The 14,045-nt window shown below is 50.6% G+C and overlaps 1 protein-coding gene across 16 annotated transcripts in view; it reads left to right on the forward strand.

Annotated features, from left to right (window-relative positions):
* RAP1GAP2 (RAP1 GTPase activating protein 2) overlaps positions 1-14,045 on the forward strand; it is a 257,076-nt gene that overhangs the window by 176,910 nt on the left and 66,121 nt on the right. For 14 of the 16 annotated variants that reach the window (XR_010343282.1, XM_064378120.1, XM_064378127.1 and 11 more), the window contains 5 exons: positions 3,932-3,967; positions 8,917-8,961; positions 9,696-9,728; positions 10,138-10,350; positions 11,561-11,664. Coding sequence is in view for 15 of the 16 variants with exons in the window: in XM_064378120.1 (XP_064234190.1) it covers positions 3,932-3,967; positions 8,917-8,961; positions 9,696-9,728; positions 10,138-10,350; positions 11,561-11,664 (431 nt within the window). In the remaining variant the exon portion in view is untranslated. The remainder of the gene's footprint in view (positions 1-3,931; positions 3,968-8,916; positions 8,962-9,695; positions 9,729-10,137; positions 10,351-11,560; positions 11,665-14,045) is intronic. The other 2 variants (XM_064378121.1, XM_064378131.1) reach the window with 1 other exon arrangement.

A 14,045-nucleotide genomic window follows, 5' to 3' on the forward strand; every position in this document is an offset into this window, starting at 1 on the left:
CAGGATGGTCTTGATCTCTTGACCTCGTGATCTGCCCACCTTGGCTTCCCAAAGTGCTGGGATTACAGGCATGAGCCACGTCACCCGGCCCCTCATTTATTGATATAATCGCTTTTGGATAGTTTGAGGTATATTCTTCTAGATCATTTTCTATGAATTTATATACATACATAATATAGGTAGCTTTACAGTGTTCTTTTTTTTTTTTTTTAAAGAAATGGAGCCTCACTGTGTCACCCAGGGTAGAGTACAGTAGCATGATCATAGCTCACTGCAGCCTTGAACTCCTGGGCTCTAGCGACCCTCCTGCCTCAGCCTCCTGAGTAGCTAGGATTACAGGTGTGAACCACTGTGCCTGGCTGTTTTTATAAAAGTGGGATTATATTCAATGTATTGTTCTCTGATCTCCACCCCCGAATTTAATATATCTTGGAGAGTGTCATATGTAAGCAACACGAATCTATTCCTTTCTTTTTGAATGACTGCATAGTTTTTTTGAACAGCTTTATTGAAATATAATTTATATATCATAAAGTTACTTATTTAAAGTTTATAATTCATTAGTTTTTGGTGGTATTCATGGAGCTGTGCAAGCATCATCATAATCAATTTTAGAATCTTTTTATTGCCTTGAAATGAAATCTGTACCTTTTAGCTATAAGCTTCTAATCCCCCATCCCCTCAGCCTAAGCAGCCACTAATCTTTCTGTCTCTATGAAGTTGTATACTCTAGACATTTGATGAAAATGGAATGATGGTCTTTTATGTCTGCCTTTTTTCACTTGGCGTGATGTATTCAAGGGTCATCAGTGTTGTGGGATGTATCAGTACTTTTTTTTTTTTTTTTTTGATGGAGTCTTGTTCTGTCGCCTGGCTGGAGTGCAGTGGGGCCATTTTGGCTGACTGCAACCTCTGCCGCCCAGGTTCAAGAGATTCTCCTGCCTCAGCCTCTCGAGTAGCTGGGACTACAGGCACACGCCACCATGCCTGGCTAATTTTTGTATTTTTAGTAGAGACGGTGTTTCGCCACGTTGGCCAGGATGGTCTCTATCTCTTGACCTTGTGATCTCCCTGCCTTGGCCTCCCAAAGTGCTAGGATTACAGGTGTGAGCCACCGCGCCCGGCCCTGTACGTTATTTTTAATGGCTGTGAATATTATTCCATTGTATGGACACAGCACATTTTGTTTATTCATTAGTTGATAGACATTTGGGTTGTACTCATCTTTTGGCAAGAGTGAAGAATGCAGTTGTGAATGTTTGTGTACAAATATTTGCTTGAATACCTGTTTTCAGTTCTTTTGTGTCTATCCCTAGGGGTAGAATTGCTGGGTCATGTGGTCATAGTTCATGTGGAACTTTTTGAGGAAATTGCCAAATTATTTTCCACAGTGGCTGTACTGTTTTATATTCCCCCAGCCACATCTGAGGGCTCTGATTTCTCCACATCCTTGCTAACACTTGGGATATTCTGTTTTTTGATCACAGCTATGCTAGTGGTGTGAGTGGTAGCTTGCTGTGGTTTTGATTTGCATTTTCTCATGACTAGTGGTTTGAGTGTCTTTCCATGTACTTATTATCCCTTTGTATATCTTCTTTGGGGATATGCATATTTAGATCCTTTGCCCATTTTTAAATTGAGTTGTCTTTTTCTTGCTGAGTTGTAAGAGTTGTTTTCGTAGAGACACGTCCTTTATCAGATATATGATTTGCAAATATTTTCTACCATTCTGTGCACTTTCTTTTGACTTACTTAATAGTAAGTGTGAGGAATTAGTATTAACTTTTCTTTAAACGTTTGATAGAATTTACAAACGAAGCCATCTGGGTCAGGGCTTTTCTTTATGCATTATTTTTTGATCGTTAGTTTGATCTGTTTATTTGTTATGTCTTTAGATATTCTGTTTCTTACTGGGTTAGTTTTGATAGGTTGTGTTTTTCTAGGAATATGTTCATTTCATCTAAGTTATCCAATTTATGACCTATAGTTTATAGTATTTGTATTTTATTCTGTGAAGGTAGCTTATTTTAACCAATTTTCTACAGACATGTAAGTTGTTTTTACTTTTTGTGGTTAGAAACGGTGCTGCAATGAACATTTGAGTCTATCTGTCTTTGTGTACATTGCAAGCGTGTTAGAGGATGGATTGTTAGACGTGGAATCGCGGGTCATAGGTCTGTGTATTTAAAATGTTGATTGTTTCTGTTCCATTATCCTCCTCCTGCTCATCTTTCTATCCTTATTGATTGGCATAAGCTCTTTATGTCTGGTAATCTTGGTCTCCTAAGCCTGGAGATGGTAAGCATGCACAGCATGGGTGGTGCATGTGGACTCAGAGCAGGTGGGAAGAGGAGGTTTGGCATCTGGATGTTTGACGGCTCATGTCTGCTTAAGGGAGTTGGATGTGGGTGCCCTAATCCCACTCCGTACATTCATTCGTGGGCTTTCTAGATGCCAGATCCTGAACTGCTGGTAGGTTAGGGGCTTTTTGCCTCTGACACACTGGCTTTGGCCTGACCGACGCTGTCTGGGGTCAACAGCAGGGCTAGGTCTCTCCAGGGGCTTTGCCAACCTCCTTCCCAGGGTGGTTCTGGGAATTCTAGGAGCAGTGGGAGCTGCGGGCACTTCTGGCCCACAGTGCCTGCAGAGCTAGGGAGAGTGCTTGGAGGCCCCACCTGTGCATGAAGAAGTGCTGAGGACAGACACAGCGTTGCTCATCACTGCTTTCTTTTCTCTGCTTTTCACTGGGGACCGTCTCTTCCGGGTGCTTACTGACTCACGGCTTCCCGTGCCCAGATGTGGACAGCAACGTTAGTTTGAGAAAGGGTTGCAGTTTTATGGGACGGGAAGTAGGAGGACCTCCGTGTGTGTTTTGTTGGGGTGGAGCTGCCAGCCCCTCACGCTTCCATTCCACTTCCCTTTGCTCCTTTTTGCTTTTACTGGAGTAGACAAGGGTGGCACCAAAGTAGGTTAAAGGTCTGGACAAATGCAGTTTGGGATTTAAAATAACCCATCTAGGCTGGGCGCGGGGCTCACGCCTGTCATCCCAACACTTTGGGAGGCTTGGGTGTCCAGATCACATGAGGTCAGGAGTTCAAGACCAGCCTGGCCAACATGGTGAAACCCCATCTCTACTAAAATTACAAAAATTAGCTGGGTGTGGTGGTGGGTGCCTGTAATCCCAGCTACTTGGGAGGCTGAGGCAGGAGAATCACTTGAACCCAGGAGACGGGTGTTGCAGTGAGCTGAGATTGCACCACTCCAGCCTGGGCGACAGAGTGAGAATCCATCTCAAAAACAAAATGAAACAAAACAAAAAAAACCCTTTGGGGACTCAGAGGCCTAAGTTCAGTGGTGTTCAGGTTTTGTTTCACCAACTTTAGGGTCCCAAAGTGGTGCCTTGGGGGCAGGGGACAGGGCAGGCAGAGGCAGAGGTGACACAGCTGGGGCTCAGTTCCCCCCACCCCCTGGCCCTGCTGCTCTGGCCACAGCAGCTCTACTTTGACTGGTGGGTTTCCTGTATCAGGGTGCGGAATGTCACTTATGTGGACACCTTGGCCCCATTGCTGGGTTAAAAACATGTTACATATGGCTCCTGCCAGAGGCTGAATCCCGAGGATGGCAGGCGTTTGCGGAATTTGGCCTTTCCCAGGGGCCCCGCAGGCCCCTTAACTTGACAGAGACTGAGCGTCTGTCCCCTAGGGCTGAGTGTTCGCAGCCCGGGCTGCCGTATTCTCTCTCTTGCCGTGTGGGGTGCTTGACCCTCTAGCCCTGCACAGGCAAAATCACATTAGCTTCTCTGTTGAGCCAAATGAATGTTGTCCCTGGGGAAGCCCCTGGCTCAGCTTCTAGACAGTTGGTGAGGAAGAGGCTTTGGCCATGGACCTCTGGACTGACCCCCGTCTTTCTGTCCCCCGCTTTTGTCTTTCAGTCGTCGGAGTTTTTCGAGATGCTGGAGAAAATGCAGGTGAGCATGAACCCCCACTGCAGGGGGGAAGAAGCCCAGCCCTGGAGGTGGGTGGCATAGGGACCAGGCAGAACCCCCGGGCAGAAGTCGGGTGCCCTAGAGGGTAGGGCAGAGAAGAGAGGATCACATCCCCTTGGCCCAGACAACCTGAGGTCTTTTTGCTGTTGAGGGGCACGGAGCACTTTGGGAAGACTCCTGTGGAAGGACAGGGAGGATAAAAAGCAGAACTTCCCCAGCAGAGCAGCTGGGGCGGCCAGAAGCCCTGTGGATGTGGAGGAGGGTTTGAAGGGCCCATTGTTCCTGGAACAAGCTGGAAAGAAGTCTGAAATAACTAGCTGCTTCTTGGGAGAGTCACCTTGTGTGGAAAGGCAGGGTGGGAGGCCGCCCTGAGTTCAAATCCTGCCCCAGACACTTACTAGCACAAGTTCCTTGCCTGTTCTAAGCCTCCATAAATAAAGAGGAAGAAAAGCACCACTTCCGTGGTGGTTGGGTGAAATGAGATGATCTGTGTGAATACGTGGTAGGCACGACATAAAGCTGGTGTGTAGTGTGGGTTTGGGGTCTTTGCTATTCCTCTCCAGGGTCAGGCTCCCAGGTAAGAGCTGCTGCCTTGGGGAGTATGTGCAGAGGTCCTGAAGGGCTCATTGGTGTGGGTGGGAAGCGTGGGAAGACCAATGCTGATAATGGCACCTGTAGCTCAAGCATGTATCTGGGCTCAGAGATGGACTGGCGTCATTTCTTCCTGACAGGGCCCTCAGAAGTAGGTCTATTATTATTATTATCCCCATAGGACAGGTGAGAAAATTGAGGCACAGAACTATTAAAGGAAGCACTCAAAAGGTGTGTGGCTTGTAAGTAGCTTCTGAGCCAGAGAGTTCAGCCATTATGTCACGATGCTTTGTACCCTAGGTAGGTGCTCCAGGCTCAGGGGAGAAGATTCTGCAATCATGGTCTGGAAGTCCTAGGAGGAGGGGCAGATACAGCGCCCACCACAGTCCCGAGATGCAGGCGAAGCAGCCAGGTCTCCCTGAGTGTGGGGAGGGAGGGGAGACGCTGTTGAAGGGAAAACATTGTTACTGGTTTTGACTCCGCGAGCAGGTTGTTAAGATTGTCCTCTCTGCCTAGCAGCGTGTAGATGACAAACGCATCTTCTACACATTTAGGGACTTATCATCAACGTGCAGAGACAAGGATGGCACATGCCTGACCATGAGTGGCGGGAGATGGTATATAATCAAGTGCTCAGTTGCTTGGAGCAAAGCTGGGATTTTCTCCTCAAGTCAGTGGGATCCTGGCACTCTGGGAAGCTGGCAGGGGCTTTGCAGCCCACCCAGCCTTCTCGGGTTGCTCCTCAGATCCTCTCTTCCTTCACCCCAGCTGGAGTCCCCTTCCCACAGCTTTCCCCAACAAAGGGCGTCTCTGAGCACAGCATTCAGCCCCAGTTAACCAGCCTCAGACTCTTTTTTTTTTTTGAGACGGAGTTTTGCTCTGTCACCCAGGCTGGAGTGCAGTGGCACGATCTTGGCTTACTGCAACCTCCGCCTCCCGGGTTCAGGTGATTCTTCTGCTTCAGCCTCTGTAGTAGCTGGGACTACAGGCATGTGTCACCATGCCAGGCTAATTTTTGTAATTTTAGTAGAGACAGGGTTTCACCATATTGGCCAGGCTGGCCTCGAACTCCTGACCTCGTGATCCTCTCACCTTGGCCTCCCAAAGTGCTGGGATTACAGGCTTGAGCCACTGTGCCCAGCCTGTTCTGTTTAGAGGCTGCTGGGCTTGTCTTTTCATCTAGATGGGGCGCTTTCTAGGGCAGGGGTCTTGTTTGATTCTCTTTCTGTCTCTGCAATGGCTGGTAACCGTGGGTGGGCTGTCTGTTCCATTTCAGCTGAGACTGTTGAAGCCACATTCCCGGGTGTTTAAGCCTCTGCCATGTGGCCCCCAGGCCCAGCCTCAGATTCGTTTGTTAGGAAGAAGCTCCTGTCTGGAGTGCTGATGGCAATGGAGTGCCCATGTGGGCCTTGAGCCTCGGCTCCATCTCTCTTCATCTTGCAACTGGAGAAACTGAACCTCGGGGCAGTGAAGTGCCTGGGTCACTGTGCTAGTTGTGAAGAGCTGAAACTGGGACCCAGGATTCCCAGTTCCCAGACCAGGAGTCTAGGAACTGGAAAAGGGGCAGAGCCCTGTGAAGCAGGAGGGGCCAGGTGCACAAGCTCTGGATTCCTTCAGTCTCGGCTTCGGGTTCTAACCCTGACGCTTTCTAGCTGAGTATCTCTGGTCAAGTCAGTTTCCGTCTCTGAGTCTTAATTTCTTCATTGAAGGGAGAAGGGGAAATAAAGATAATACCTATCGAGGCTGGGTGTGATGGCTCAGGCCTGTAATCCCAGCACTTTGAGGGGCTGAGGTGGGCGGATCGCCTGAGGTCAGGCGTTTGAGAGCAGCCTGGCCAACATGGTGAAACCTTATCTCTACTAACAATACAAAAAATTAGCCGGGTGTGGTGGCAGGTGCCTGGAATCCCAGCTACTCAGGAGGCTGAGGTAGGAGAATCACTTGAACCCAGGATTCCAATATACCAATCAGTGTTCCAAGTGCTGAGCCCATTGTTAAGACTGAACCCTCACCACCATAGTGGGCACCACCATCATTCCCATTTCACGGATGAGAACACTTCGTCACAGAGAGGTTTCTGTGGCTCGCCAAGGAGGTTACAGTGAGCTGAGATTGTGCCACTGCACTCAGTGTGGGCGACAGAGTGAGACTCCATCTCAAAAAAAAAAAAAGCAAAGAGAATACCTCTCGCAAAGCTAGTGCATGGAGGAGAGAGGGCCCAGTGCTGGGCAGTGGCTCTGAGGTAGGGGAGGGAGTGGTGTGGCGGAGGGGACGGAAGGAGGTTTGCTCTCCTGCCCTAAGGGCTGTTCCCAGCCAGGTATGACTAATGCAGGCCAAACAAAACAGACTCCTGGCGTCGCTGCCCCCACCTGCCATCCGCCCAGTGTGCCACCCAGGACAGGGTCTGTAGGGCCACACAGGTGGCTTTCTGTGTGTGTGAGAGAGGAGCGCCTGTCCAGTGGGAAGGGCCCTCCCACACCCTCCTAAACAATGCTGTAGGGTGACTCAGCCCAGAGGAGTCTGGGGAGGCTGCGTCTGAATCCACCCAGTTCACAGGAGCCCTGCTGTCCACAGCATGTGGGGCACGCCATGCACTTGGTGAGCCGGTGACCTGGCTTCAAATCTAGGCCCCGCCACTCGCTGGCTGTGCGGCCTTAGGCAAACAGCCTCCTCCTGGGGCGCAGTGTCCTCACTGGTGGAAAGGTGCTGTGAGTTTCAAGGGAGACCCAGAGAGAGCAGGCTGGGGAAGGTTAAGATCCCTGTGCGTTAGTGTAATGACCACGCAGAGGCTGCTTCTGGACTCTGCTTCCGAGGGGAACGGTTTCTTCTGGTTTGTGCACCGCTTCGTACCCTCACCTGATTTTCTCAGTCAGTATTGGAAACACCACGTGTTCCCCTCCTGCACAACGTGGTTAAGTCAGACTCAATTATAGAACTGCTGGACAGGGGCCAGGCGCGGTGGCTCACACCTGTAATCTCAGCACTTTGAGAGGCTAAAGCGAGTGGGTCACCTGAGGTCGGGAGTTCAAGACCAGCCTGGGCAACATGGCAAAACCCTCTCACTACTAAAAATACAAGAAATTAGCTGGGTGTGGTGGTACAGGCCTGTAATCCCAGCTACTCAGGAGGCTGAGGCAGGAGAATCGCTTGAACCTGGGAGGTGGAGGTTGTAGTGAGCCGAGACCATGCCACTGCACGCCAGCCTGGGCAACAAGAGCGAGACTCCAACTCAAAAGAAACATAAAAAGAGGCTGGGTGTGGTGGCTCACACTTGTAATTCCAGCACTTTGTGAAGCTGAGGTGGGTGGATCACCTGAGGTCAGGAGTTCAAGAGCTGGCCAACATGGCGAAACCTCATCTCTGCTAAAAGTTCCAAAATTAGCTGGGCGTGGTGGCACATGCCTGTAATCCCAGCTACTCAGGAGGCTGAGGCAGGGGAATCACTTGAACCCGGGAAGTGGAGGCTGTAGTGAGCTGAGACTGTGCCACTGCACTCCAGCCTGGGTGACAGAGAGAGACTCTGTCTCAAAAAAAAAAAAAAAAAAAGGACAGGGCACTTCTCCCCATAAGTGAATTCTTTCTGTAGATAAATGCCCTTAGTCCATCCCAGGCATCCTATCTGATCATTGCGGTGATCCTTGCATCAGCCAGATGGAAGGTGAGTGAGTGTTGTCAGCCTCATTTTACAGGTGACACTGGGGGCTCCAAGAGGCTACGCTTTGTCGAGGGTCACAAATAGGAAGCTCGCAGCAGAGTGAGGGCCAGCACTAGGGCTCCTGCCTGTCCCCTGGGGCCTGTTGGCACGGGACCTAGAGCACGGGATCTGACACCAGCAGGCACGGGTTCCCATGTTTCTCTTCCCTTACTGGCTCTGTGACCCTAAGACAGGCGTTTAAGCTTTGAATGACAATACTGCCTCCTTCGTGATAATAATGACATTTATTATATACCAATCAGTGTTCCAAGTGCTGAGCCCATTGTTAAGACTGAACCCTCACCACCATAGTGGACACCACCATCATTCCCATTTCACAGATGAGAACACTGAGTCACAGAGAGGTTTCTGTGGCTCGCCAAGGTCATCAGGCTGATAGGAGGCAGTGTTGGGATTTGAACCCTGGTGATTTGGCTCAAGTCTGTGCCGTTAGCCCAGCGGCCCTGCCGCCTCACCTGAGGCTGCTGTGAGGGTGACAGCGGCCAGGTGTGGGGTGTGCCAGCCCAGCACGGGCCAGCTGTGGCTCCGCTCCTGTTACTAACCCCTGCAAGGCCAGGTGCTCTTCCTCCGGCCCTTTCTTCTGACCTTTGCTTTTCTGTGGATTCTGTTTTCCTTGTTTCTATAGGGGATCAAGCTTGAAGAGCAGAAGCCAGGACCCCAGAAGAACAAGGTGGGCTGGGTGGGTGAGGAGGCGGCCAGATGGCCCTGGTGAGGGGCCAGGGCGAGAGGAAGGCAGGAGAAGCTGCCAGGTGCTGGGGTCTTCGTCTCACACCCTCTAACTCTGACCTTTGCCACGGCCCCTGAGTGACTGTGCCCTTGTTAGCCTAGTGCAGGATGGGCAGCAAAGGGGTCCTGGCTCGATGCCTTAGGGCAGCTTCTGAGCAGGCTGTGGGAGGCCTCGGTGGGAGCTCAGGCTTGGCCGTGTGGCCTGCCTCTTCCCTGTCCTGTACAGTGTGAGGCTGTCAGGCTGTGTCCCGAGTTCCGGGGGGCAGTCGGCTCTCAGCTTCAGGTTCCATTTCCAAGCCCAGGGGTGCTGCTTATGCCTTGGAGGTCAGACCCCTTGCCTAGAGATGGGCGCTGGGTGAGACCAGGGGTCGTTTTCCAGAACTGGCATTCTAGGATGAGGGGCTGGTATCACGGGCGGTGAGAAGTTCAGCGCCTTCATCTACCACATCATCAGCTGGCAGGGTTTATGTTCGGGTCTGTCACTTTGGAGAAGAACATGGTGAATGTCAGATCGCAGAGCTGATTCTGAGCTGTTCTTCACCGACTGTGCCTCCCTCAAAGCCCCATGCAGCCTGCTAAGCCCCCACAACAGATCCCCCTTGCTAGGCCTGGAAACAGCGCTCAGACTTCATGAGCACTGCCGGGACTAACGGTGGCGTCCCCTGGTTTGTCTTGCAGGATGACTACATCCCGTACCCCAGCATCGATGAGGTAGGAGCCTGCCCCTCACTCCCACCTACTCTGCAGCCTGCGCTGGGTCCCGTCCCTGGGGAAATGATGGCGATGGGCCGTGCCCAGCCCCACAGGAGAGAGAACCTGGGGCCTGGAACCTCTCTTTCCGTCTTTGCTGTTGTAACCTCAACTTTTCCATGTGGAAGTTGGGGGTGCTCATCTTGGCCTTGCCACCCTGCGGCTACAGGGTTGGTGAAGGAAGCTCGAGAGGCTGTGGGGCTTAGAAGAGGGGTTCATGTTACTGCCTTTGGCCTCAGGTACTAGTGGGTACCAACCCCCCCGACCCCGGGAGCAGCACGGAGGTAGGTGGGGACACGGCCACTGGCCCCCTCTCTCCCCTGCGGTCTCAAGGGCCGGCTGCAGTGCAAGGCCCTCCCTCTGCCTTCAGGTTGTGGAGAAGGGAGGCCCGTACCCTCAAGTCATCCTGCCCCAGTTTGGGGGCTACTGGATTGAGGACCCGGAGAATGTGGGCACCCCAACATCGCTGGGCAGCAGCATCTGTGAGGAGGAGGAAGAGGACAACCTCAGCCCCAACACGTTTGGCTACAAGCTGGAGTGCAAGGGTGAAGCCAGGGCCTACCGAAGGCACTTCCTAGGGAAGGTGAGGCTGGGGACCCGGGGAGAGGAGCTGCCGGGGTGGGGGAGGGCAGGGCACCCCAGGGTCCTGTCTCAGGGCCCCCTTTTCCTTTGCCTCTTACCTCCTTCTCAGTCTGTGCTTTCGTTTCTTCCTGCTGCTGTCTTAGTTGGAGGGTCTGATGGGCTCTGTCCTGAGATAGGGGATGGGGCAGGGGGACCTGTACAATAGTCGGGGGGCCCAGTGCAGTGAGTCCTTGTGGGGACCAACCCCCACAAATGTGTTAGGAGGTGATGGAATGGGTAGTGTTTGCGGTGAAGGACGGTGGGTGGAGATTTGAGTGTTGGGGAAAATGTTTTCACACCTCGGAAGTCTCTGCTTCCATCTAATCGCGCAAGTCTCTCTTGTCCTCATTCAGGTAGGTCCTCTGGGTACTGGTGTTGCTTAGTGGCTGGCTGGGAGCCTCTGATGGTTTAAAAGTGACAAAGTTACATTAAAAAAAAATATTCTGCCCTTCTGGCTTACCAGATTCTTGAGGTACCGAGGGCAGATTCTGGAAGTCTGTAGCCTGAAGCCGATTTGCAGAGTCTCACAGGAGGGGAGAGGCTGCATCAGAGCCCTGGGGGTCTTGTTAGCAAGCGGATTCCAGGGCCTGGCTCTGATCCAGCGGGTCTGGGGATCCAGCGGGTCTATGTTTTTCGCCTGTGTTCCCCTAGCCAGGGAGTAGCCCACTGGTCCAGAAACCCCCCCAGCTGCCGTTGGTGGAGGTGCCAGGGTTCCTCCTTGCTGTCCTGCCCCAAATAGTCTGAACTGGGGAGGGCCGCCCCCCCGGGAATGAGAACGTGGACTCAGTTTCCTGTGGGCAAGAATTTGCGCTTCAGAGTCAAGACAGAGGTACGTTTGAGCCCTGGATCTGTCACTTACTAGTTGTGTGGTCCCGGGCAGTGACTTAACCTCCATGCCCATGGGTTTTCCCACGTGTGAAACGAGGCTGCTGTTCTCTCCCGAATACAGCCATGGTCAGGCGTGAAGGACGTGGGGGTACAAAGCCCCTGGCACAGTGCCTGGCGCATCCTGAGGATTCTGTCGGTGCCCGTTCATGTCGTCGTCACTGGCGTCCGTAGCATCCTTCTCCTTGTTGCTGTGTATTCTCACGCCTGGTGAAGGAGCTGGTGTAGGGGGACATATCAGGAAGGTTTCTTTCTCCTTCCCGCTCACACCCAGTTTCTCTTTTTAGGATCATCTGAACTTTTATTGTACTGGCAGCAGCCTGGGGAACTTGATCCTGTCCGTCAAGTGCGAGGAGGCAGAGGGGATTGAGTACCTCCGGATCATTCTCAGGTGGGGCTGTTGCACTGCTTGAGGCCACTCCTCTTCCAGGCGGGGCTCTCATCAGTGGTGGTGGGGGCTGGGGTGAGACTCAGAAATACCAGTCTGACCAGTCTGGTCTGGATGCACTGGGGGGACAGGTCTGCTGGAATCCTGGGGCTGTGTCTGAAGTTTCCTAGCAGGGAGACCACGTGCTCCATCAGCTGACAGAGTGGCATCCTGGTCTGAAGGTCACCCAGACCATACCCCTCCCTGTCCCTGTTTCTTACAAGCCCATGGCTCTGGGAAAGATGGGAAGAAAAGTAGGGATAGTTCAGTGTGACTCATCCTGATGAGATGCAGCTCTGAGTCCTGGGAGAGTTTTCCAGGGTCCGGCCTGTGGTGTACATCTCAGGAAAGGTAGTACCCTGTGTGTTTGTCGTGTGTGCTGGGTTCCCTGAGGTGCGGTGATGTTCACAACAGGAGCACTGATTTATAGCGGAAGCCAGGGCACCTGTCTCTGGATTGTGACCTTCTCAAGGGCAGGAACTGGAACTGGTTTCTGTTTGGTTTAGCTAACATGTTTTGTAAAACCTCCTCTGTACCACGAACTGGTATCTCTTGTTAGAGATACAATGAGGGCTGAGTCTTGGTCCCTGTTCTCTGAAAGGCGCATGGTTTCGTGGATTTTAATGTGTGTCATGGGTGTTGTTATTTTAGCAATATGCACAGGATGCTTTGGCGGGGAGTCCGTGTCTTATTTATCTCTGTCCCTGGTGGGCTGGTGCTCAGCAGAAAGCTCTCAATCCTTATTTGTGAAATCTAATTGAAAATTCTTAAAGGTATTTGGAAAAGAGCAATCACAGTTTTTTTCCTGCCCAAATTTTGAGATAAATATCAGGGAATAAGGACGCATAACCCTGCTTTGGGAAAGGTGGGGGTCAGTGGTTTGAGGATGTTGTCAACACCCATCCAATCTTAGTTTGTTTCTTATCAAGAAAGGAAGCAATTTTCTCTACAGAGGTTCACTTGGCTGGAAATCATATTTGCAAGGCATAGAAGAGTCAATTAAATAGCAGGAGCCAATTTTCTGAGGGGTTAATACCTGGATCTCCATCTCCAAATAGGGTTTGCAGCTAGGTGAACCTCTGTGAAGAAAATTGCTACCTTAATAAAAATCAGACCAAGATTGGGTAGGATTTTTGAGTAAGATGACAATGGAATACAAAGATATAACCCCCTTTTTCTAATACTGTATCCTGCGTTAGGACTGGAAGTGCTGCTTCGAGGCTGGAAGCTAGAGAAAGGTGTCGGTCACAAACACGTACTTTGATGGTTTTTTGTTTTTGTTTTGTAATCTGTGGGGCAGTTAGGAGTAAATGTGGGTGAATATTGAGGGTTGAACCGCAGGAAAGCAGTCTCATATGGGAATCTACTTAGAAAGCATTGTCGTATGGGAATCTATGAAGTTGGAGATTCTAGAAGAATCCTGTCCTCTTTCAGAGTGAGAATGAGCCGAGGAACAGCTGGGGATCTTTCCACATAGGATTACTTTCATTGTTGTGGGTCAACAGCATTTGAAATCACTGCCCCGGGAAGCCCAAGGGCAAGCTCAAATGTGGCTCTCCCAGATGGAAAGCTAGTGGGTAGGGTGGTGAAGAGAAGCCCACACCAGCTCGGAAGTTGGGCAGTCACATCATGTACTTGGAGTGATTGCCAGGCCAAATTGGAAGCCAGACATAAAAAATTGGCTCCATGGCTTAGCAGCTTTGCCAGACACAAAGAAGAAATTATCCAGAGATGAAATTCCCTTGCTGGCAGTGACTACTGTCCAAACTTCTTTCTCATTCCCCATAGGCTTCTGGGATTTTTTAATTGATGTCCCAAATTTGTAACTATCAACTCCCCATTCTAAAATCTAAGTATTCTGACAGCCTGTGTGTGCCATGTGCCATGAGAGTAGCCAAGAAGAGTCTACCCACAGTTTGGGGACAACAAGCCTGTGTAGATTTCTTCCATTTCAAGTTTGGATGTAAAGAAGAAGAAATTTTATAGGTTTGTAAGAGAAGAGATTCTGCATCTAAAAAAGCATAAACTGGTTAGAAAAATAACAGAGTTTTGCAAAGTATTTACTTTTACAGAAAACCAGGTAAATTTGAGCTATTAACTTTGTATTTTCCACAAACTTGTAGAAAAAATACACACTGTGAAAGAAGAGATAGCATGAGCCAACAGAATGAGAGGAAACAGTTGCTGGTTAAGTTAGGGAGATAATATAAGAAAACTAAAAATGGCCCAAAGGAATTTTAAATGGTATATGAAGCAGTAAAAAGCAGGATCTACTTTGTGGAAAATCCAGTTATTAATATGGGGAACAAGCTTAAGAAACTCTTGCATAATTCAAAGGAAACACA

Source organism: Aotus nancymaae, unplaced genomic scaffold (genome assembly GCF_030222135.1).
Source record: "Aotus nancymaae isolate 86718 unplaced genomic scaffold, 86718_ANA_hifiasm-v0.15.2.pri h1tg000018l, whole genome shotgun sequence".
Taxonomy (NCBI): Eukaryota; Metazoa; Chordata; class Mammalia; order Primates; family Aotidae; genus Aotus; species Aotus nancymaae.